A 26,924-nucleotide genomic window follows, 5' to 3' on the forward strand; every position below is an offset into this window, starting at 1 on the left:
TGTATAAGTCTCAAATAGACAAATCTCATACAAACATTTGTAAAAAAGTGGACTCTACATTAAAAAAATATAAAAAAAACTATTATTTATTAATGGGATCTATTATTTTATAAAAAATTTGTACGAGACTTGTCTATTTGAAATTTATATCTAATATTACTTATAAGTATTTTGGATAATGACAAAATTTAGAAAAAGAAAAAAGAAAAAAAAGAAGGTGTTAACGTACTCAAGGGGTTTAACTACTCCGAAGTATCTGCGCATATATCTCAACTTCCAATCTTGGTAATACATGAAACGTAGCTTTGGATCCATATTTACGAGCCTACAATTTCCACAATTCAACCACCGTACCTACCACCGGCTGGTACAGCCATTGCCTAACTAGTGAGAAGTTGCGACCCATAGCGCCCCCCCTATCATCCCCAATTAACTCACCACTCATTTGTAAAATCCTCTTTATGTTAAGATTAACGTTAGATATAGTATTAGTGTGTAAATTTTGTGTATTCACACTACAAGAAAACTGTTTATTTACGATCAGTTAATTCTAACGAAATAACTATTTGTAACTAAAATTAATTATGAAAAGTCTTTTAGTTACAATAAATTAGTCACAAAAAGCTATTTTTCTTGTAGTGTCATTTTAAAAAAAAATAGAGTTCGACATTAAAAATAAATTTTTTATATGGATCGCAAATTTGTTAATTTTATTAAGAAATAAATATGCAGAGTTTGCACGTTGTAAGAATGTAGAATTAACTCCTCTAACAAAAAAAACTATGAGCTTAATTGATTAATTTAATAAGCATTATATAACTTGTTTTCCTGTACAAGGATATTCCGTGTTTAAAATAACTTAAATAAAAAAAAGAAAAAAAAAAGGGTGTAGGCTAGATCGTTTACAATATCCAATCCAAGAGCTTACAATTCATTTTTCTTATTGGAGATTCAAGAAACAAACCCTCACATAAAACAGATTTTGTTCGAAGTAAAAGAATAATTAAGGCCCGTTTAGATATAGAAATAGTTTTATCTCATCTTATTTTATCATTATAATTTTTTTAAATTTTTACACAAAATATAATAAACAATTCAACTTTTTCAAATTTCAAAATAATAATAATATTAAAAAATAATATTCTAACAATATTTTATTCAACTTTCAACTTGCATCTAAAACCATTTCATTTCATCTTACTATCCAAATGAGACTTAAATCAATAGATTTAAAAACCATCTTACTATCCAACTTTCATTATACATCATCGTTCCAATTCGCTCCAAATTCCGGCCCATTCCTGTCCGTTCTGGCCATTCCGATCTAAATTGGCATATTGGTCACTATTTTGTTTTGAATTGTTTTTGTAATTTTCTTATGCTTGAATAATATTTTTGTAAATTTTAAATCCATATTGTATTTAATTAATTCTAGAATATAAAATGTATTTATATAATTTTAATTTTTTTATAACTTTAAATATGTCCCATCATTCGTTCTCTTTTTAGATATAATTATTTTTAATAATTTCTCTATTCTTCTATTTTTTGTTCTTTGTTTTTGTGTCTTAACTCAAGTTTGTAATTTTTTCAACATAAATTCATTTTATAAATCTTCAATTATTTCATTTATATACACATATACATGATACACACTTACGTGTATATATATATATATATTTATTTATTCTATTAGTTGTTAGTTTATATATACATATAAATATTTATATATAATATATAATTAGTCCCAAAACAGTACACCATAATACACCAGTACTAAAATATTTCGTTTCAATACTTAAACTGAAATGATCACTAAAACGGAATTTAAAACATTAAATTAATAATGCCTTTGAGGTGTATCTTCTGTCAAAATACAAAATTTTATTTTTGAAATCGACTCAAAAATTTTCCTCCATTCTCTCTTCAATCTTTGTCTGACGGAGTAGCAGTGGTGGAATCCACCATTGTCAGCCTCTTCCACCACCGTCGGCATCTTCGTGCATCGACTTCGACCACTCTCTCATTGTCATGTTCATTTCGAATATTTCTGGAATCTATCTACTTCGAGTTATGTTCGCCTCCGTCGACTTGAGTTTCTCATCCACCATCGTTAGCCATAGACCACGTGTTTTGATATTTTATAATCGACTTATTATCTTTGCCTTGTAACACGAGCACAAAGTTGTTGTGTTGTTTGGTATGTTTTTCCCTAATTCGGAAAATCTAGTTGGTTCTAAAGAAATATGTTTTACTATTCTTTCTTTGATTTTCTTTGTTGGGTATCCAACAATCTTTTTTTTTCCATCCAGCCTTGTATCATGAAGGCTTAGATGGGTCTTGCGCAAAGGAAGAGTGACAAGGATGAATGTCGGTCTGTGTTTTTCCTCCTTCCACTTCGTCGATTCCTTCTTTTCCACTTAGTAAAGCGATGTGTTTCCATAATTTCAGTTACATAGGGCGTGCATTGGCAATCCCCTGAATGTACAGCTAAAAATAAAAATCGATAAACCGGCCCGAATTGGACCAGACCGATGTATTTGGTCTACTGCAAAATCGGTTCGGTTTGGTACCGATTTCATTTTTTCAAAATCGATTCCAAATCGGTCTAGTTCCAATTTTGGTTATTTTTACACCAGATCAGACCGGTTCATATATATATATATATTATTTTTATTATATATAAATAAACTTTTATATGATTTATTTCTAATTAATATAACATAAAATTTTAAAATCTTAAAATTCATGTATAATAATCTAATAACATAAAATATTTTAATTTTAATTTTATATAACCATCATATTATCACTAACATATATGATAATATAATTCTTATAAATAATGTACGTAGACAATAATAGTTTTATTATAATTCTTATTTTTTGTTGCATATCATTTGTATTCTTAAATGTTTTTTTTAATTTTTCAATTTATTGTTCCAAGCTTGACTTCCTAAGCGCCTGGCATTGCTAGTTCATCAAAAAAAATTCACCTCAGAAACCAGCTTTTTTGGTTTATGGGGTGAATCAGTCCGATATCAATTCTTCAATTTTCAAAATTGGTGTATGCCTGTTTGGTTGTACTGGACAGAACTAGACCAATTACACCCTACCCGAATGAGGATTGCAAACAGAATTTCTCTTCATTAGGAGGTATAAAGCTAAATCTTATACTGATTCATAATTATAGAAACACCATTCAAGATTTTGTCCCAACTAATTTCTCATATTATATCATCTTTAATCTCAAATATATCGAGTAATTATTGAAGTTCGCTTCGTACTAAACTAATATAACCTGGATTATAACACATATTGTGAGACTTTTAGAGCTTGCTTGGACACTTAAAAATATCTTAGAATATCTGTGAATAATAATGAAATAATATGTGAATAGTAGTAAAATTATTTGAGTTAATATGTTTTACTAAATTATGAGAAATGATAAAGAAAAAGTCGAATAATAATATCATAAAGTTTAAGTATTATTTGGACATAATTTTCAAATATAATTTTTGTTTTTAAATTTGAAAAAATTGTTTTATTCTTATGTTTTGTTTGAAAGTTTCAAAAAATTATACTGAGTTTATGTTTAAATAATAATGATTAGATAAAAAAGTAAAAGATTTAAAATAAAAAATATTTTATATTTAAATAATATTTAAAAAATAAATATCCGAGAATTCCTTATTACACAAATAAGGCCTTTGTGAAAGAACTGTGGCCTACTTGCTTTGTATTGAAGAGAAGGCAACGATGAGATCGAGGGAAGATAAACAGTAATAATACATTACAATCATTTTTACAATTTTTTATATAGTTTTTTTTTTTATAAAAGTAATTTTTATTTAAAGTATAATTGTATATAAAATTATAAAAAAGTGTTGTGTATATATATATATATATATATATATATATATATATTCCAAAGGTGAAATAGTTAGCCTCGAATGCGAAACATGATTGTTGTAAAGCAACTGATCTTCCACTTTTTGTGCTTTGCATATAAACCCAACGGCCAAATTGCATCATGCAATGCTAGGAAATTTGCAATATTGGTATAAATGGGGTAGGGTGTGGGGACTTCTTCCTTTTCTTGACTTTGTAAAGCTGCTGCTTCTTCTTTCTGGTACTGATCATAAATTATTAGGTGTGGAATGCTCTGAAAACAGTGTTCATTATATATATATATATATATATATATATATATATATATATTTTATATATGACAATGTAAAAGCTTTTTATCTGCTCCACTTTATGTTGATTGTGATGGCCCATAGCACCATGACGGTAGGAAGCTGTGGCATGCACTACATAGATATTTAATTATTATACAAAATACAAATAAAAGAAATGAAAATTCGAAATAACTATAAAGAAAATCATGAATAAGTTAATTCCAACTGGTCAAGAAAATAAAAATTAATAAAAATATTTTTAATTAAATTAGTATTTAACAGTACTAAGTTTTTTAAATATTTTTTTAGCAAATAAGTTTTTTAAATAATGTTTATATTTAAAATTTAAAACTTAATAATGATTAGATTTAAAACAAAAATATTTATGTTTTTTCCTAAACAGATAATTTTATTTTTTAGAAGTAATGACAGATACAATCTTAAAGTGTGCAGGTCCTGCACAATCTCTTTGAAAAGTATAGGGTCTATCATTAAAAAATAATTTTATGTGACTCATATTTGAGTATTTCTAGATACAGTCATACGCCATACAAGCCTTGCATATTTCTTTTTTTAAAAAGTATAGTCTACTATTAAAAAATAAATTTTTCACATAGATCTCAAATTTATCTATTTTTTTAAAGAGAGTGCACATGACTAGCACACTCTAAGACTGCAAATATCATTTATCTCCAAATTTACCTTTTTTTAAAAAAAAAAATTACATAAAACTTCTACATCTTAAAACTATAAATATCATTTTTTATTTTTCAATTCTTTCAATTCTTATGAAAATATCCTATGCTTTCGAGCTTATTTGATTACAGAAATTATCTCATCTTATCATTATAATTTTTTTCAATTCTCACATAAAATATAATAAATAATTTAATATTTTTAAATTTTAAAATAATAATAATATTAAAAAATAATATTTTATTTAATTTATTTAAAATTATTTTATTTCATCTCAAATCTCGATTAATGACATATTTACATAGTATTAAAAGAGTAAATGTACGTACTCCCAATAACTTTTAGGTTTATTAATTATTGTTTCTAGGCTGTCCTGTTTGCTATATGCTACAAGCTGGATCGCATTAAAATAAGGGCCTAGAATCAGACAATATTTTTTTTCTCCTATTTTTGTTTTATATAGGAAGGCATTGTGCTGTGCACCTTTATATATAACTTTACACGATGGTCACATTTAAAGGTTCTTGCTTTATTTGCTAAATTATTCCTCCTTTGCATCGAGTAAAACATGGGAAGCAGCAAAGAATACAAACAAAAAACTCACTGCCATGGGGTAACCATTTCCTCTCCTCCTCCTAAATGAATATATATGATAACTTTGTACATTAATTATCATTTTTCAAACATTGCATTAGCTCATCTATGTCTTTCTAGTTTATGAAGAAATTCATAAACCTAACTCATCTCATAAAATCGACTTTTTAAGAAAGTATTATTCATTCCTTATAAACATGTCCAAAACCTTATCTACATGTAATATAATATTATTTTTCAACACCATCCCTCACGTGCAGGTCAGTATTTTTTTCTGGTCCTTGTCACGAGGAGAGTAAGTAGTATGGAGCCGCATTCGTCCTGTGGCAGGCTCTGATATCATGAAGAAATTTATAGACCTAACTCATATCATAAAACCGATTCTTCAAGAGATAATTGTTTATTCTTTATACACATGGTCAATACATTATCCACAAGCAATATGATATTATTCCTCAATAATTTTCCGCATTCTACAATTTCAGCTTTATCACCCTCGCAAGAAAACAAAAAAAACCATAGTAGAGCATTAAATAAATTAATAAACTATCATTTTTTAACGAATTACTACATACATAGTATTTTTTTATAATTTTTTTTAATAATTCTCTCGGAAATGGAAACGGGTATGTGAAGTTCAAACCAAACCCAAATTATAAGATCATACACTTAATATTAAAGAAAAAAATTGTAAGATTTTAGATGAAATGGCATTGTCACATTGGTCGATTATAAAAAAATCTTCCAAAAATATAGTTATAAGAAATATTAGTATTCGTATTGTAAAAAAAAAAAAAAAAAACGTTTCCTATCATCTGATATAGTTAAAAGGTTTCAAATCAATAAAATAGTTCAAATTAATCACCTATTTTTATTATTATTACTTGATTTGGAATTTAAGGCTTCGTTTGGTTCTTTAAATACTCTCAACTCATCTCAACTCATCATTACAACTTTTTCAAATCCCAACACAAAATATAATAAACAATTCAATTTTTTCAAATCTCAAAATAATAATAATATTAAAAAATAATATTCTAACAATATTTTATCATCTCAACTCAACTCAACTCAACTCAACTCACTTTAACATCCAAACACAACCTAAGTGTATTAAAAAAAAAAAAAAAAAGGAGGCGCAGGAAATTAAGTGGCGCAAGGCTGATAGTTTTGGGTTTTATGTGTCTCAGCGATTGCACAACAAACTCGAATAAAAGTGGGTTACCTACACCCATGAAAACAGACCCCACAAACCTTAATTTTGTTAATCAAAGCTCTTTGTAATCACAGTGTCACTGCCCGTGACGGTTAATAAGGATTCAGAAGTAAAGGTGTCGCCTGTCACTTGACTTGATCTCCACCTGCATGTGTCGTGGGACAAATAATTAGTTACTTAACTGCAACACTTTTATTAATTGCAATATTACGAAAAATAAGGTTTTGTTTTTATCCTTTCATATTATAGGCAATATTTCGACGTTTAGAAAAAGGAAAACCAGAAAGTGTAAAAAGGAAAATCAGAAAGTGTAATTATTATTTGTACTGATTGTTTTGTTTTTGTTTTTGTTTTTTTTTCAAAGAATCTGTGTTTGTTTTTTTTAATATTGTGTTTGTTTATATATATATATATATATATATATATATATATATATATATTTAAAAAATATACATATAAAAATGCATTAAAAAAATAAAAAACTAATTTACATTGTTGGTACCTTTTATTGGTATCTTCTCTCGATGGCTCTAGTACCACCCTTTAAAAAAATATGACTAGGCTAATGAATGGGTAGAAGAGATCTAAGATAAGTTGAGTGTGTTTCTATTTTGAAAGAAAGAAGTTGTTCGTTTCATCATGTAACGCGGACCAGAATGGTGTCATTGATATCAACATTTAGCATTGTCTGTTAAGATGCGATTGATTTCTCGTGATGGTGTCAACGTTAAGAAAATAAGAAATAAGAAATAAATAGTTACTTTTAAAATAGGTAATTCTACAAGTCAATTATGTCGCCAATTAAACAAGGTACTTGAAATTAGTCTCCTCTCTAGCGACTTCTTTAGAGGTGGCGAAATTAGTCTCTATGGTGAGGCAAGTTTTTGTGGGGAAGGCTTTGTGGGCTCTCTCGATGGAAGAAATCGAGGATCTATGTGGTAACTTGCTATTAACTTAGGAAAAGGAAACAATAGTTGAATGTTCTCTTGGTAGTGAAGAGGAAGTCCTACAGAAGGGTGAAAGGATTTTGGTTGGGAAGATTTGTGCTGATCGGGATGTAAGGAAGGAAATTGTTGCAAACACTATGGGGAAAATATGAAGAATTAGCAAAAGGGCCAGTTTTTTTGAAGTTGACAAGAATTTTTTTATCATCACTTTTGCAAATCATGTTGATAGGCAGTGTAAACTAGAGGGAAAGGCATGGCTGTTTGACAATTTTCTCTTCATATTGATGCCTTATGAGGGTGGTTTACAACCTGGCAAGATGAAGTTTCATGTTGAATCTTTCTGGTTGCAAATTTATAACCTACCATTGGGCTACATGACAAAGGATTGGGGAGAGCGTATTGGAAAGTCTGTGGGGCAAGTTCTTGATGTTGATGTAGATGAGGATGTTGTCAGATGGGGGAAGTATTTGAAAGTGTGGGTAGAATTGAATCTGCAGAAGCCTATTGCACGAAGTCGAATTATCATGGTGCAAGGAAAAAAAGTATGGTTGCCTTTTAAATATGAGAAACTCCCACGATTATGCTTTACCTGTGGATGGATTTTGCATGGTGTTTCTGGGTGTTCCATGGTTGCTAGTATTGATTGCTTGATTAAGCCATAGTTTGGTCCTCAGCTTCGGGTTGATGATAACTATGGGAAATTGGGAGGAATGAAGGAGATGGTTAACGAGGTCCCAGTAAGTGATGCTGAAGGTTCAGTGGGCAGCACTAGTATTAGGCGGCGGTGGAAGGTATCCGATCAGGGCAATTTCATAATTTCTAGGAAGGGTCTCTCAATGATAGTTGCTGGAACTATCGACATGCATGGGGGAAATGATGTAACTGAAATAGTAATGGCTTCAATTTTGGAGGAAGTGGACGGTTGTTCCCAACATGATAAGTTGAAGGGGATAAGGGGGACGTTGATTTCGGAGGAGGTTACTTCAGAGCAGCAAGCAGGTATTGCTTCGAAACTTGTTGGGTGGGAAAATTTGTATCAGGATTTGGGCATAAGTGGACTAGGCCAGAAAGAGACGGATGATAGTGTGGCCTTGGCCTATGAAAAGCCCAATGCTATTAGTGCAAATAAGGAAAGTCTTTGTTCGCATAATATGTCAAAGGGGATTAATTTAGAATCGGTAGTTGGGGTTTCTTCCACCTCCCAATCTGCAAAACTCTCATAGAGCAATTCTTGGTGGAAATGGAGGGGCTAGGGGTTAAGGCGCAAAGTTATCAGAGTGAGATTTTTGTTCTGGGGAAAAAAGGCCTGTTGGGTAGATTGCAGATGGTGCTACTGTTGTGGCTGGGTCTAAGAGAGCATCATGAAAATATTCAGTTAGAACTGTTGGGGGTTTGAGAACCCTCGAACAGTTCAAAGCCTTAGTTTCCAACTTAAGGCAAAAACTCCCAAGGTGGTTTTCCTCATGGAAACCAAGTTGAATGGTGTGAGTGCTTTAAGAATAGAAAGAAAAGTGAATTATGAGGATTGTGTTGTCGTGGATGTTGTAGGGAGGAGTGGCGGCTTAATGATCATGTGGAAACATGATATAAATCCAAAGCTGGCTAATTATTCCGAGAGACATATCAATTTAATTGTGAGACCAAATGACAATAAACCATGTTGGTTGTTGACTTGCTTCTATGGGCACCCAGATTCGAGTAAGAGAATGGAGGTTTGGCAACTTCTGAAAACTTTTAATTCAAGGAATATGGGGTGGTGCATTATAGGTGACTTTAATGAGGTACTTTCTCATCATGAGAAAGTAGGTGCAGAGTTCGAGCTGAATCTCAGATTGGTATGTTTAAAGAGGATGGAGATCTTTATGACTTAGGGTGGAGAGATTGTAAGTTCACCTGGAGTTATAGGCACGAGGATTCCTCTTTTACTAAAGAAATGTTAAATCAAGCATTAGCAAACAAGTTGTGGAGGGATGAATTCTATGATGTTAGAGTTGAAACATTGAGTGTTATGTGTTTAGATCATCGACCAATTGTTCTAGATTGCTCACAAAACAAAGGTCCAACAACCAGATTTCAGTTTCCCTTTAAGAGCCGGATTTCAGATAATCTCAACTTATCCCACTATTATTCATTACTATTCAAAAATTTCAAGTTACAAATCTCAATACTTTTCACAAATCATTTTAACTCATCTCATCTCTCAATCCAAACAAAGCCTAAGTATGAAGTTAATTGGTCTAAAGAGGAAGGGTGTAAGGAGGTTATTAGTGCTGCTTGGCAAAGGGGGGAGATTTGCCTTTCCAAACTGGTCTTTTACAGTAGAAATTGGAAATATGTAGCAAATAATTGAAGTCTTGGAGCAGGAATTTTAATAAAAATAGAGAAGCTACAATCAAACAGAAAGTTAAAGAGATCAAACAGTTGCAAGTGGTGGAATATTTAGAAAATGTGCAAGACATTAAAAGACTTCAAAAGGAGTTAGGTGTTTTACTTGACCAAGAGAATATGAAATGGAAACAACGTGCAAAGTCTCATTGATTGGCTAAAGGTAATAGAAATACTAAATCCTATCACGCTTGTGTTAATCAAAGAAGGAAGAAAAATATGATTAAAAAGGTAGAAGATGACTCAAGGCAGGTTTTGGAGTCAAATGAGGACATAGCTACTGGCTTTTGGAACTACTTTTCCTAGATTTATCATTCTTTTCATCCATTTTCAGATTCTATTTAGGCTTGTTTACATGGGGTGGAACAAAGAGTCACTTCTGATTTGAGGGAACAACTGGACCGTGCTTTTGTAAAAGAAGAGGTTGTAGCTACTTTGAGTCAAATGTCTCCTTTCAAGTCTCCATGGTCAGATGGCTTTAGTGCAGGATTTTTTCAGGACCATTGGGATGTTGTTGGTGCAGATGTAACTAAAGAGGTACTGAGTTTTCTAAACAGTGGTAGAATGCCAACAGGTTTGAATCACACTCTTATAACTTTGGTTCCAAAGATCACTTCCCCAAAAACTGTTAATGAATTTTGACCTATTAGCTTCTGCAATGTGTGGTACAAGCTCATTTATAAAGTATTACCTAATAGGTTGAAATCAGTTTTGACAAAACTTATTTCTTGGAACCAAAGTGCTTTCATTCCTAGATGTTTGATCATCGACAATATAATGATTGCTTATGAGCTTCTCCATTCTATGCACTCTAGAAAGAAATGTGGAGAAGGGTGTATGGCCATTAAACTGGATATGTCAAAAACCTGTGATAGGGTTGAGTGAGGTTTTTTGGAAGAAATGCTTATTCGATTGGGATTTGGTGAATATTTGATTAAGTTGCTCATGACTTGTGTCAAATCCATCACTTGTTCTGTTGTGGTAAATGGTGTACCAGGAGATGTTATTGTGCCTTCAAGGGGCCTAAGGCAAGGAGACCCTTTCTCTCCTTACTTGTTCTTAATGTGTACAGAGGGTCTCAACAAGCAGAAATGAGGGGGTTGATTAAAGGGGTGACAACTTCTAGGGGAGGCATAGGATCAATCATCTTCTTTTTGCTGACGATTGTGTGATTTTTCACAGGTCTAAGGAAAAGGAATGGTATAATCTTCTTCATATCTTTGCATACGCATGAAGTTGCTTCTAGTCAGGTGTTAAATAGACAAAAGACTTCCATTCTTTTCAGTTCTAACACTAGGTTTGATGTTAAGGAGTGTATTCTTCAACATGTTGAAGATGTTATCTGTGACAATTACAACAAATATTTAGATTTACCTACTATTGTGGGTAAATCTAAATATGACATGTTTAGAGGCCTCAAAGATAAAATATGGAAGACAGTTTCAAGCTGGAAGTCAAAGTTACTATCTACTATAGGCAAGGAAGTCTTGATCAAGAGTGTTCTGCAAGCAATATCAGCATATACGATGAGTGTTTTCAAGCTTCCAAAAGGGTTACTCAAGGAGATTGAACTGTTGATTGCCAATTTTTGGTGGAACCACAGTAAGGATAGCAAACAAATACATTGGAAAAGCTGGACCGGCTTAGGAGCTGCAAAAAGAATGGGAGTTTGGGTTTCCGTGACCTCAACCATTTCAATAGGGCTTTGTTTGCCAAACAAGTCTGGAGACTTATTCAAGATCCTTCATCCTTGGTTACTTGTGTCTTTAAACAAAAATACTTTCCAACAAGTCATTTGTTGGAGGCAAAAATTGGCTCTTGTCCTTCACATATTTGGAGAAGTCTGTGTTCAGTTTTGGATCTGGTTAAGATGGGGTATGCATGGAGAGTAGGCAATGGTAAGAGCATAAAGATTTGGAAAGATAAGTGGGTTCCTCTTCCCTCTACTTTTCAGATTCAAACACCTATGTCTATTCTAAATGTTGAGGCTATTGTGGATGAGTTAATTGATGAGGATTCTAAGTCTTGGAAAATGGATATTTTGTACTCAGGTTTTAGAAGGGAGGAAGCAGATTGTATCAGCATAATTCCTATCAACTTAAGGGGCATGGAGGACAAAGTAATATGGGGATTAGCTGAAAAATGTCTTATTTCAGTTAAATGCCTATTTTGCCGATTTTAATAGGAAGAACCAAAGTGTGGGTTAGTCTTTTGTATCTTCACCTGATGTTAAGTTGTGGACGATTGGAAGTTGGATTGCATAAGGAAAGTAAAATAGTTAATTAGGAAAGCACTTAATAATATTTTACCTACAAAAGGAAAACTGTTTAAAAGAATGATTGTTGAGAGTTCTATGTGCCTGATTTTTCATTCATCAGAGGCATCTGTGTTACATGTTATGTGGCAATGTCCTTCTTTTATGGGTATTTGGGGGGAGTTGATTAGTCCTCTACAGAAATGGAAACAGGATTATTGTGATTTTCAATCCTTATGGTGTGATTTGTTCTCCAGATTAGATGCAACCACCCTGAATAGAGTGACTGCTTTTTTTTTAATAGTATTTGGAAGAGAATGAATGATTGTGTGTTTAATAACAAGTTTTGATGCCCTTCTCTTTTGTTTCAACTAGCAACTTAGGATGGTGGAGTTGACTATCCACTATGTTCACAAGATTTGAATGGTATTATTCAGGAGAGAGCAGTAGTGACAAAAGTCAATCAAGGATGGCTCCCACCATGTGTTGGGTTCTTAAAAGCTAATGTTGATGTTGCTTATGTCAAAGAAACATAGAGGATGGGTATTGGGGTCATGGTAAGGTTGGATTATTGGGGTGAAGTGCAAACAATCAAGAGTGGTTTGGATTCTGAGATGGGTTGAAATTGTTTGTGAATAGTAGAATAAAAGTTGAATTATTTATTATGTTTTGTGTGAAAATTTAGAAAAGTTGTTTTGAAATTTGAAAAAGTTGAATTGTTTATTATATTTTGTGTGGGAATTTGAGAAAGTTATAATGATGAGATGAAATGAGTTGAGGTGGGTTGAGATGAGTTACGAATACAAATGAGGCATGTTGCTTTTAGAAGTGGTATTCAATCTAATGTGATAGCAGAAAGCTGGGCTTTCCTCATAGCAATAACATTCTGCAATGAACTTGGTTTGGGGTGTGTGCAATTTGAGGGGATGCAAAACTGGTAGTAGATGCTGTTAACACAAGCACTTTTGTTTATTCTTGGAATGGTCAACTTATCGAGGACATAAAGTGCACTTTGTTGTCTCATCATGTTAGGCCACGACGTTTTGGGAGGGGCCTAAAGCCAAATCCAAAGTATCAAGGACGAGGTTGTTACTTGAAGATCTTGTCGTATGCATGCGGCGTGGACTGGGTCATTACGTGAAGATCTCGTATGCATGTTTCGTAGACTGGGTCATAGGTAGTTAGAGGATCTTTTCTACATATGTACTTCGTTAGTTCGTGTATTCTATTTTTCGCATGTTTATTTCGTATGCTCTATTTTCACGTTGTTACGTGCATGTTATGTGTTTCGGTTACTAGCTACTCAGTTGCATGTTATCATTTATTTCGACAATTTGTTTATCATTTATTTCGATAGTTTGTATGTGGTCTTGCTTACTTAAGCAGTCCAAAATTTATCAATGACGAGGAAAAAAAGAAGTTATCCAAATTGTGGTATTTTCTCACCTAAAGAGAAACGAATTATCTTAACATTTGTATTATCTGTATTTGAGACCTATCACATCAAAATTGATCTATTCAGCATGTGGCAAGAACAGGAAACAAAGAAGTTGATGCTGCTGCTAAGTTAGGATTGTTTTTAAATTCTGAACAGATTTGGATAGAAGAGGAACCACGTGAGGTTACTTCTTATATTATTGTATTCTTTGATTCATGAATGAAAGTTTCATTTAAAAAGAAAAGGTTATTCTACATGTGGCACATTTTGGATGCCAAGTAAAAACGACCGATGATTCTTTTCTTCTTCCTTTTCTTCAGAATCCAAAAAAACAATATTATTTCATATTAATCAGTGTTCAATGGTACAAAGATTGAGCGAAGTAACTTCAAAAGAATCAAAGCTTTTTTTATTATATTTTATTTTATTAAATTCAATTTACAAATTAAAACAAAGTAAAAGGTTGTGCACTTTATTGATCATTTTCCTTTCTTGAATGACAATTGAGATCTGCATTTAAGAGAGAGGTGAGGGCACATGACATGACATGACCACCCATATAACTGGCAGTTGGACGCTAGCTTGCCTGCCAATGACATCATCAATATGCAGTGTGATCTTAATTAATTAGTTCTCATGTACATCATTTTACACTTTTTTATTTTTTATTTTTTGAGAAAGACATCATGTACATGAAGACTTGGAACACATTATGGTCACTAAAAATCATTGGTCCTTTGGGATCGAGCAGTCGGCCTCCACAGTACATCTAGCAAAGAATTATTCCTTTGTGGATAGTGTACGTGAAGTACTGTTCCTTTCTAGATAGTCATGTGCATCAATTTCAAGACATTGGGTACATTTGTATAAATATACGTGCGGGCTTTGCTGTTCCAAAAGCCTTATCTGCTAACCACCCCATCCCCTCCCTCCCCCTCCACCCAAAACAAAAAAAATAGAAAGAAAACAAAAAAAACTTGATGCTGTCTGATCTGTTGCTATCGGCCCGTGACAACGTTTTCACGGACTGGGGAATATATGTCAATATGATCGAATGATGAACCTTGACAACATGATTTTGGAATCTGATTACATCATATTGTAGATTTTTGTGTTGGGATTTTGTGGAATGCTTTATCTTTGAAAGAATATATAAGAGAGATTCGTCAATTGGCAATACTTGAACTTTTCTGGCCCCTTACACAAATTTTATAGAGAACAGTACTTATATCTATCAAAAGATTTTATAGAAATAGTTTATAAACAAACTCGTCTTAATGCAATATCTTAAATCATCTACTTTATAATTAAAAGAGTTTTACGATCTAATGTATCATAGAATGATATAAGTTTATAATTATAAGCTTTATTTTAAAAGATCTCTTAATTATAGATCACTAAACATTTCTCATTTTCAAAGCCTTATATCATAGACCTTATTTCACATGTTTATTATTGGACCAAAGAAATACACAAATTTATCCTAAAAGAGTAAAGCTTTATATAAAGGCCGGGTCTTGCTCTTAAAGGGTACTTGAATCTTTCGTACCGAAAATCTTGTGTTGTGTAGTTTGTTTATTTTGTTCTGTTGATGCATTTTTCGATTATGGATGAATGTCATGAACAGTGTGGTTGGATGACCCTCTCTTATACATGAGGGTGGTGTGCTTGGAACATTCATTCATGACTTACTTGATAGTAAATGACTGAAAGTAAAAGAGACGAGTATGTATGTATTTATATGTTTCAGCACTGATGCCTATGTTCACGGGTCTTAAATGTAAAATGCACTATAAGTAGAGTTTGATATATACAAGCTCTCAATCCTCACTAATCTTCTCTATAATCACTTCCATGGAGTTCGATCAGTACTGATCTGGTTCCCTTCCCTTACCCAAGTCGGTTCCTCTCCTAAGGAAGCAAATCCGAAACCCCATTCTCCTTGTTGTTGTTGCTCTCTTCTAGTTTATTTTGTTGCTTTATGTTTCATCCCTTACAGTTTTATGTCCCCTCCTAACTATATCATGTATCGGATTAATTCCTTGTCTTTGTGATATCTTCTAGCTTTTCCTCCCTAGCTAGTTTCCATCCTAGCAGTGGGCTTTAATCTTCTATGAACATTCGGTGGGCTTAACATGTGCAGTACTCATTTTACCCAAACATATCCTAATTAATTAGATTGTATTTTATTTATTAATTTTTATAGGCGAATTCACGAGGAGATTGATCTGATGGAAACCAATGCACTGGATGTGTACTTATGGATCGAAAAAGCTCCAGTTGAAGGAAGCATGCATTAACGAGTTCAACACTCATTTGCATATAAAATCCGTTATTAATTAAGCTTTGTTTTTTTTTTTTTTTGAAAATACGATTTAAAAGTATCATGAAAATGTAAATTTAATTGCCCTTGTTTGTTTCTCGTGAAAAGGAAGTGAATTATTTAAAACTCGATCACCGTCAAAGATTACGCTTAAAGTAATTAAGTAATAATATATTAAAGGCGGCTGCAGAGATGATAATATTTAAGAATAATTAAACCACAAATTAAGCATAAATATTAAAAAAATATAGTAAACATGACATATGTATAAAGACAAAGCTAGGCCATAGCTAGAGCTAGAGCTAATTAAAATATAATAAAGTTCATTAGCCTGCATGATAAAGACGACATATATATATATACGTATATATACGGAGATAAATCCTCTCTGTATCATTAAAACAACACAAAATTAATCATTATTTAATCGTAGCCTATGGTAATTATGGATTAGGAGCTAGCAATTAGCAAATTGTTAACTGTTATATATAATATCATGATGATCGGTTAAGATCAGATCATGCTGTCTTTTTGTAACTTTTAAGTTATTAATTAATTCATTGATTAAAAGGAATACGTAAATAAAGATCAAAGTGTACTGTCGCGTACTTCGCTCGTGACATTTGGACTTGTTAGAGTTATTCCAATTGATATTCTTTTCAGTTGTATGATCGATCGAATTGGATTGTCTAATGTCTAAGACAAAACACGATTAACATTATAACATTAAACACCGATTGGAAAGAGATGTCCCTTAAATTATTATTTGAGATGAGGGTCTCAGTGAAAGATCAGAGAGACCTTATAGTGTCTACTTGATCAAGTAGACACTATAACATTTATTACTCATTTAATATTGTCCGAAATACATATACGGCTATCAATAAATGTTTTATGAACATTTGATGTGATATGATCTATCTGATCTCTTCTAGCTACTTGAGATCGATCCTCAAGTAGTCTAGATCCAAGAATCTGAATGCACTTTAATTCTTATATGTAATTGAAACACCTATTAGAGAAGATGCTTGTTCAAATGATTAACTTATAGTACTTATTTTGGTTTTTTTTTTTTTAATTGTATTTTTCGGGTCCTACTAGAAATATCATATAGATATAGGCCTGCCATGGTTACGTAACAAGAAGACTAATTAGTCTAATAACTATAATTAAGCTGGCTCCACGTCTAGCCACAATTCATGGCTGGGTTAATTATTCTTTTCCCATTAATTAACCCCAATTTAATCAGGCTTTGATCATCAGTTGAAGTTTTCAACATGGACAAAGCATGATGACAATGACACCCCCATAATTTGTACCTGATCTCCATTAAATAAACAAACAAAAATCAACCCACTTCATGATCTATCATGCATGCAGGCATTCTATAACATATTCCAAACCCCAAAACCAATACACATGTCTTCCCCTAGTCATTGATCCTTTTGCACCCTTAAATGCTCTCCAACTTGCTTTTTTTTCTTCCCAAAATGAATATCCAACAAAGTTCAAAGAGAAAACTCCCACTGATCATTCTCTTAACCTTCCTTGCTTTCCTGTTGTTCTTAGCTCCCAAAGCCCAAGCCAAGTGCAAAGCTGGCTGCCACCATGCCTTAGCCTCATACTATGTTTCGCAAGGTTCAAACCTCACCTATATTAGCGACCTCTTCCACCAAAAGATATCCCAGATCCTGGAATACAATCCCAACATCACAAACGAGAATATCATCAATATTGGTAGCAGAGTTAACGTGCCCTTCTCATGTGACTGCTTGAACGGTGACTTCTTGGGCCACACCTTTACTTACATTTTCCAGCCTGAAGATACCTATGATAAGATTGCTCGGTTTGCTTTTGCCAACCTCACCACCGTCGACTGGGTGCAGAGAGTGAACACTTACATACCAACTAGGGTTCCGGACAATGCTATAATTAATGTCACGGTTAATTGCTCGTGTGGCGATCGACGCGTTTCGAAGAAGTACGGGTTGTTCACCACGTACCCGCTCCGTCCCGATGAGAATTTTTCCTATGTGGCTGCCGAGTCCGGTGTGCCGGCCGAGTTGCTGCAGATGTACAACCCGGGCTCCAATTTTAGTGCTGGCACTGGCCCGGTCTTTGTGCCGGCTAGAGGTTAGTAGTCGATGTAACTACTTAAATAATTTCATAGTCACCCTATATAGTACATTAGCAGGAAAAATTACGTATTTTTTTTTATTTTTGCACTGTTGGTCAGACATGGTAATCTTAGAGCGCAAACACATATACAATATATTGATCATATGATTGATGAAAATTACGTAATAATGTACATACGATCAAAACAAAAATAAAGTGATTAAATTGATTATTATTTTGATTATAATATTGTAGTGGCCGGAGCTGGTGCCAGTACTAGAGGTGGAAAAAAGGACAAATATCATTTGTTTTCTTGGCTGGCAATTTGGCATTTGATCACATATACAATAATCAGGCTGGCCTTGTCAACACGGTAATATAAGTCTTAAACAAAAATAAATAAATAAAAATTAAAAAATGAAAAAAACCATTTGATTTTCAGCATATTCCATTAATTTAACAACTTTGATGTGGACATGCCCCTGTGTCTAGCTTAAAGTAATTATGATGGCAGGATATATATATCCTTTTTATAAAGATAATTATTGAGTGGAGATCAGGATACCGAGATAAAAACACATGATCATGAAGTCACACATCCAATTAGCTAGGATGTTTGCCACTTTACAAAGTAGCTAGCTAGGGTTTTTTAAAGAAGTTAGTTCATGATGAACTTTTCGAGGTGGGGACGTACGTTTAATTAGTTGCTGCTAATCATTTTCGAGGTTGCTTGTGGCATTTGAATGTCAATAAAACATGATGGATTAAAAACCTACTAAACTATATATATATAATGACATGTATATAGTAGTACTACTACTGCTGCTAATGATCATTGTATGTACATTAAGGTAATATAGGCAATATTGCATGCGTGTTCCACTTCTAGAAACCATCTCTTAAAAAAGTACGCAGTCAATGTATTGTTCGAAAAAATCATTGGTTTCATGATGACATGTGATGGTGACATCTTTGCTACTAGCTACTATATGTACCGGAGCAATGATATACTCCGGTACATATTACCATGTGCTGTCATTTAAAACATATAGTGTAAAGTATTATAAAAAATATTGTGTGTAAGTCATTTTCTCATGTGCTGTCTTAAACAAAACAATGGGTTGGGTTTGTTTTGTTTTGTTATCGAAGACAATGTAGACATTGGAGAGGCTTAACTCTTATCTCAACTGGCCTGTATTAATAAACCATATTAAGTCCAGTAGCTACTTCCTACTTAATTGGAAGTCTCAAATCCTAGTTCTTTGATTAGATTCATAGCCTGGTTCTTTGATCAGATTGATCAAATTCTTATTCAACTTTTTTTTTTCATCTTTCAAAATTTCATAAAATATTTTAACTCATCTCATCTCAACTTAAATATCTCATTACTATTCACAAACCATCTCAATTCATCTCATCATGTCAACTTACTATCCAAACCAGGTCTTAGTTTTTACTATGAAAAATTCTACTCATCATCCATACATCACACACATACTTTTATTTGTTATCTTTTTATTTTTTTCTTTAGTAGGTGTATGGTGTGAAAAGATTTTAATTTGAGGCTTATATGGGCGAATGGGCTAAGTAGTGCACCCATTCGTTCAAGAAAAATGATAAATACATCTGATCAATTTTTATTTTTCACAACATACTTTACATAATAATGTTTTAAAATGAGAGATATTTTTATAAATTTTCTTACGAAAGTAACATCATTTTATAAAAATACTCTTATTTTACAATATGTATTATGAAATTAATATATTGTGAAATGCGTGGGTATCATCATTATATATTATTCTTCGTTCAATAATATTCTAACAATATTTTATTATCTAAATTCAACTCAGTTCAACATCCAAACGCACCCTAAGTAGGTCAACTACCCGCAGGTATATATATATAGGGGTAATAATGAATTAAATAAATTAAACAATATTCTTAAAAACAAAATTAACAGCTATACTAATTATATATGTATTGAATTTAATTGGCCAAGAAAAAATGGTTTTGATCAAGGGAGTGCAATTTACTTGAATTTGAAACTTAAGTATACATGATTAATAATTGAGTACTGTAGCTTCAGGGAGAGTACTCATCTAGATGTTAGAATACGAATATATAATTGATTATATTCACCTTTTTCTCATGACTTATAGTTTTTTTGGATATTTTTTGGGATGTTTGATGATTTGACTTGGTATCAAAACAAAACTTCTAAATATTTTCACTCACAGGTGGAAACATTCGCTCACATTTCAATTAAGTATTTTCACCTGTTTAAAATCCACTTTCTTAACTTGTATTTAGGTATTTTCGTTTGTATACTTAATTTGATCTGCTTGTCTTAATAAAACTTCTTATTACTTATTAACACGTGAAAAATCCAGTACTTGTTTTGGAGAGTCCGATCTACATGTTATAAGGAGAGAGTGTTATAATTATTAAGCTTTTAGGACCAAATTTTGGTGATTTTATAAGAAGATCAAACGACGTCATTGCTTGGAATCATCAATTTTGAAGTTTATCCTTTCTTATTTTGCAGATCGAAACGGAAAATACCCGTCACTTAAGACGTAAGTAATACAATCTTGACATGCTCGATCGCTCTCGAATTGATCAGATCATGTTGCATATTATTAGATCGTCCATTAATTATATATATATGCTTGAAACACGACTTCAAATTGACCCCATTGTCCTGTGTCTTTTTGTTTTTGCAGAACAGGTGCATGGTTGGGTCTTCTCTAAGAGCAACTGCTTAAAAATTATATTTCTTAAAATTTTCTCCCTTTAATTGGTGTATGATCGATTGAGGTCAAAAGTGATATATTCATGATGCCATGCCATTTTAATTAAGCAGGTATTTCAGGAGGAGTCATTGCTGGGATATCCGTTGCAGGAGTTGCAGGGGCTTCAATTCTAGCTTTTTGCTTATATGCCGGGGTTTATAGAAGGAAGAAGGTCGTGGAGGCTTCATTTCTTCCTGCACCACCCGGCCAAGTTCAACACATACATGGTAACCATTATCTCATCGGTTTTATTAATTATATTTACTTTAATTAGAGAGGCATCCAAAAGTAAAATGACTATTGGGAAGAGTCGTTCAATATAATGATATTGTGAGTTAACTGTCATGAGTTGTAAAAAGTACGTACTTTTGGAACATGCTTTTTGTTTGTCTGTCCTTCCATGCTTTGATATTCTTCCATCACATATATTTCATTTCTCAACTTACCAGAAGTTGTATACTTGTAATTAGAGGCTACTTTTTTGGCAGGAGTGTGTGCTATGAAGTAGTTTGTGCCTTCTTTGAGTCATTACAACTATAGTTTGATACATTTAGACCTGGTTTGAATAGCAAAATTTTCTCAACTTATCTCATCATATCTTACCTCAATATCCAAACACCACAAACATAAACACCTTTTAATTTCAAATCTTTAACTTTTTATCTAATCATTATCTACTAATTATAACTTTTCCAAACTTCTAAATAAAACATAAAAAAATAATTCAATTTTTTCAAATATTAAAACAAAAATTATATTCTAATAATATTTTTATTCAACTTTTTCTCTCTATTTTTTCAAAACCTCATAAAACATATTAACTCAAACAATTTTATTACTATTCACAAGTAATTTTACTATTATTAATAGATCATCTCATCTTATCTAACTATATATCCAAACAAGGCCCTTAAGGTGTATTTCGTTGTTGAAATTAACTCAATCAATCTCAAACCAATCATTGATAAGACCAACTACTTTTTCAACTTTCCATAAAAATAAAATTAAACTCATCTCAATCTATTTATATTAAAACGCATCTCAATGTGACCCACAAAACACTACTATTTACAGACAAACTCATATCATCTAAAATCACCTCATCATCCAAACACAGCCAGCAGTATTTCAATATTTTAGAATATCTGTGAATAGTAGTGAGTTAATAAGATGTTTGAGTGAGTTTTCTGTAAGATTATGAGTCCCATTGAAAAAATGGATAGTGAGCTTGGACGTATAAAGTAAGTTAAGATATGTTTAATTTTTTTTTATAAAGAGTTGAAAAATAACGATCGAGTTTCATCAATTGAGATGAAATAAGTTGCGTGTGTTTAGGATGTAAGTATTCTCATCCACATCGCAACCTTAAGGGTCTTTCATGGCTGACTAACCAAAGTTTTGAATTCTATTTCGGTGATCGTTCCGGTTGAAGTATTGGAAAAGAATATTTCGATATCAGTACGTTTCGGTATACTGTTTCGAAATAGTCGATATATAAATAAATTATATAAATATAGAAAAATTATATTCTAAAAGAATATCAATACAAGTTTTAAAAATATAAATATTTGAAAAACTCAATAATATTTCTAAGTTGTAATTAGTTCTCAATCACACTGCTAAAAAAATCGATGTAAAAAAAAAAAAAAACTGCTAACAAAATCAAATATCTTCATAAAAAAATACAGTGCATATACACTTCCATTGGCCCCTTCTGATTACCTTGAAAGATCTTCAGGTTAATTACCTCTCTCACCCATTTACTTTACTTCAATTCGTGTATTAGTATTTTTCGAGTATTTATTTATTTTCTATTAGATTTTAAGGGCTTTACTAACTTGCTTGTAAGAGAAATGGTGCATACATATACATATATGTGTGTGTCTGATGAAAATGGTTGAGGCTTTTACAAGTTTGCCTCTTTTTTCCAAAATATTTTTCAAATTTTCATTTAACCCAATTTCGGACAAAAATATGTGCTTAAGCCAAAACATCGAAATTCGGCCAATATGAACCGGAACGGTCGGATTTTGAGCCGAAACAGAATAAACCATTACACCTTGCCGGATACTGTTCTAGCACGAAAAATCCCAGCCAATCCGGTCAAAACGGAACGATTTTTAAAACCTTGCGGCTAACCCATCTCATACTAATTATTATAAGGTTCCAGGGAAAAGGCAAATAAAAAATTGCAGAAAGGATATCTAATATTGCAAACCCATGGTTTTGATCTCACATTTCCGCGTAGAAAAAATCTTCTCATGATTCTCTTACGTGGTATCAAATGATTGAATGATAAGTAATTGATGATAAATAGTCTTTCATCATTTAATCCCCATTAAATACATGCAAGGATGATGGCACAAAAAAAAAAAGTGATAAATAACATAATTCAAATTGCAATTGTGGTAACTGATGTGTCACTATTCCTTGAAAAATAGGTTCTGGAAGTAGCTCGGACAAAAATTTAGAAACAGTAGCTCTTGTTGTTGGTGCTTCTACTTCACCAGGACTTACAGGTATAACTGTGGACAAATCGGTGGAGTTCTCATATGAAGAGCTTGCAAAGTCTACAAATGACTTCAGCCTGGATAACAAGATTGGGCAAGGTGGCTTTGGATCGGTTTTCTATGCAGAACTAAGAGGAGAGGTTTGTTTTCCCGCTCCGGTTTTTTTTTTTTTTTAAACCATTGAGTATGTAGGATGAACCCCATTAGCTTGAAAGTAAGAGCAAAAGGTCAACAGGCATCTTCTGATGCCAAAGTAAATTTTCTTGGGATTTTTGGAATATCCATACCAAACTCAACCCTTCTGTGCAAGATTGAATGGCTCTTTCTAATTTCCACATCATGCAGAAAGCTGCAATTAAGAAGATGGATATGCAAGCATCAAACGAGTTTCTTTCTGAACTCCAGGTTTTGACACATGTTCATCACTTGAACCTGGTATTATTCTTTCACTCTAATTTGTAATCATCATTTTGATTCCTTTAGTATAAATTAACGTGAAAACATTTAAAATATGTTCCACAGTTGGGCAAGGCCTTATACCGACATGATTAGAGTAGATTGTACATTAGTAAATTCGTCAGAAAGTTGACCTTTGATCTTTTGTTGCTGGATTCAGTGCCTTGATCAATTGCTCCAATCATATAGTTGCTCATGTTTTACATTCAAAGTTAATGCACGACAAGCTATCTACTTTTTGTCTAGGAGAAAACTGGCTTGGACTTTGGCACAACTGATAACTATCAGAAAATTTTTTGTCAAAGAGAAATGCTGTCTATGTGATAGATTATATTTTCCGCAGCTGTGATATATCTTGGATGACCGTCTATTTAAGCGGTTAACATGATATGAAATCACTTAAAATGTATCATTTCAGTTAGTATGGCCGAAGATAAATTTTAACAACATTAGCATTGTTTTTTTCTCGTCAAACAAGCATTTTGGTCAAACATATATGTATTTCCTTTGTATGATTGCTTAGTTAATTTCAAGTTACTGTGAGGTTCTAAGTAGAAATTTGATGCAGGTTCGATTGATAGGATATTGTGTTGAAGGCTCCTTATTTCTAGTTTATGAGTACATTGAGAATGGCAACTTAAGTCAACATCTGCGTGGCTCAGGTGAGAAGGATATATAATGCATCTTGCACACCTTAGAACTGTATCTATCATTAGTATTCTTTCTATAAATTTTGGTTCATCACGTTTGTATATTGTACTTTTGATTTTTCAGGGAGAGAACCATTGCCATGGTCAACTAGAGTTCAAATTGCATTGGATTCAGCCAGAGGACTTGAATATATCCATGAGCATACTGTTCCAGTTTACATCCACCGTGATATTAAATCAGCAAATATATTAATAGACAAGAACTTCCGTGCAAAGGTTGTAAAAATAATGCTTGTCTTCCTATTGTAGAATCTGAAATAACTTTCTGTAATCTAACCTTTTATTTTGTGGGTACAGGTTGCAGATTTTGGGCTAACAAAACTCACTGAATATGGAAGTTCTTCTTTGCACACACGTCTTGTGGGTACATTTGGGTACATGCCTCCAGAGTAAGTTTTTCTTTATTTCATTTATTTGATTAGTATTTCTAAGCAGCACATGTGCATTTTAGGGCCCGTTTGGATATAGAGGAGAGATACCTTATCTCATCTAATTTCAACTAATAATCTCACTACTATTCACAAACCATCTCGACTTATCTCATTATCCAAATGGACCCTTAATATTACAAACTCGTGTTCTCTGTCTTACATATTCATCAATCTGTTATCTTTCTATTTCTACAGTTAGATGCTCTAACATTTCTTTTGCTTATTTCTTAGACTGGTAGCCTTTGAGTAGCAAGTTTGGCTGCATGCATGATGTGTAAATGATTGGGAGCACAATATTTGGTATATGCTTGAAACAGTAAAGCTGATGACAGCATTTCGTTTGCAGATATGCGCAATATGGTGATGTTTCTCCCAAGATAGACGTATATGCTTTTGGAGTTGTGCTCTATGAACTAATATCTGCCAAACAAGCTATTGTCAGGACAAACGAATATGTTCCTGAAACAACAGGACTTGTTGCCTTGGTTGTTTTTTACTCCCTCCCCCATGCTTTCTAGTTGTGATATGCCTTAGAAAATCTTTCTTTCTTTTGAGAATTTACCCAAGTTGATAATGCAGTTTGAAGATGTTCTTGGCCGGCCAGATCCAAAAGAAGATCTTCAAAAACTTGTGGATCCTAGGCTTGGTGATAATTATCCACTAGACTCTGTCAGTAAGGTGATCTATCTAATTCAGTAAATATATAAATTATGGACTAGTAATCTTTTGTACTCTTACAATCCTTTGTGGCTGATTTTGTTGCAGATGGCACAACTTGCCAAAGCTTGCACACAAGAAAATCCACAACTAAGACCAAGCATGAGATCTACTGTAGTTGCACTAATGACACTTTCATCTTCCACTGAGGACTGGGATATTGGTTCTTTCTATGAAAATCAAGCTCTGGTCCATCTAATGTCAGGAAGGTAGCTCGTGAAGAAGCCAGCAATGCCTTGAAAAATGACCTGATCATGAAGACAAAGAGACAAAGCTTAAAAATCTTTGTTTTCTGATGTCTATAGATCTGTAAATATCCATCACCAAAATTTCAATATTAGAGAGAGGTGGGGATTGGTTTATGAAATTGTTTCAATTTCACAAGATTTTTGCTGTGCTACCATTCATCCTTAGCCTTTTACCCTCGTGTATATATGTTTTTTCTCTGCATATTTATTAAGTGGAGACATAGAGATCGACGGTTCCAAGTTCTTCCTCAGCTTTTTTCTTTCTACTGTTGAGGAATAATCTCACATTATTTATAGACAAGATCTTAGGCATATTTATAAAGAGTGAACAATCCTCTATTATAGAATCAGTTTTATGAGATGAGTTAGGCCCATAAATTTCTTCACCTACTATCTTGATCCATGCATCTGATGATGGCATTGAGAAAATATTTTCAATCCCGTTTCAGATGCTAGAAAATTTGAAGGCATCTTGTTAGAGCATCCTCATTGGCTTGGCCAAATGAGGAGATTAGCTAAAATTTAAATAATTTGTACAAAAAAGACTCTACATTGGATTGGTCATCTCTAAAATAATTTGAATTTCTGCTACAGTGATTGGCTAAATATAGAAAACCACAATTGGTTCACTAAACATTAAAATAATAATTTCTCACTCCAATTAAGTTTAATCTCAATTTTATTTTATTAGCATTAAATGACATTTGAAAATATGATTTTTTTAATATTAATTTAATTAGAATATAATTATTATTAATATTAAATTGGTAGAATTATAAAATTTGATACAAATAAATTAAATAAAAAAATTATTAATTTAATAATATTTTATTATTATATAGAGAGTGAATGTCTAATCCAATGTAGAGATTAAATTTAAATGAAATAGACAAATGTAAAAA

The 26,924-nt window shown here is 32.5% G+C and overlaps 1 protein-coding gene across 1 annotated transcript; it reads left to right on the forward strand.

Moving 5' to 3' along the window:
* The first annotated feature begins 17,527 nt into the window (after nt 1–17,527).
* LOC108980918 (lysM domain receptor-like kinase 3) lies at nt 17,528–25,987 on the forward strand. The gene is made up of 12 exons (XM_018951980.2): nt 17,528–18,170; nt 20,704–20,734; nt 20,782–20,786; nt 21,019–21,165; nt 23,395–23,600; nt 23,806–23,895; nt 24,485–24,578; nt 24,691–24,842; nt 24,924–25,015; nt 25,404–25,542; nt 25,637–25,735; nt 25,823–25,987. The coding sequence occupies exons 1-12, from the start codon at nt 17,528–17,530 to the stop codon at nt 25,985–25,987; spliced, it is 1,863 nt and encodes a 620-aa protein (XP_018807525.2).
* The last annotated feature ends 937 nt before the right edge of the window (nt 25,988–26,924 follow it).

This window comes from Juglans regia, chromosome 4, assembly GCF_001411555.2.
Source record: "Juglans regia cultivar Chandler chromosome 4, Walnut 2.0, whole genome shotgun sequence".
Taxonomy (NCBI): domain Eukaryota; kingdom Viridiplantae; phylum Streptophyta; class Magnoliopsida; order Fagales; family Juglandaceae; genus Juglans; species Juglans regia.

Excerpts from the sequence above, each read along its gene's own strand:
- LOC108980918 (XM_018951980.2), top strand. The coding sequence starts at position 17,528 with ATGAATATCCAACAAAGTTCAAAGAGAAAACTCCCACTGATCATTCTC. Across the intron at positions 25,016-25,403 it reads TTTGGGTACATGCCTCCAGA|ATATGCGCAATATGGTGATG; the intron begins GTAAGTTTTTCT and ends TTTCGTTTGCAG. Across the intron at positions 25,543-25,636 it reads CAACAGGACTTGTTGCCTTG|TTTGAAGATGTTCTTGGCCG; the intron begins GTTGTTTTTTAC and ends TTGATAATGCAG.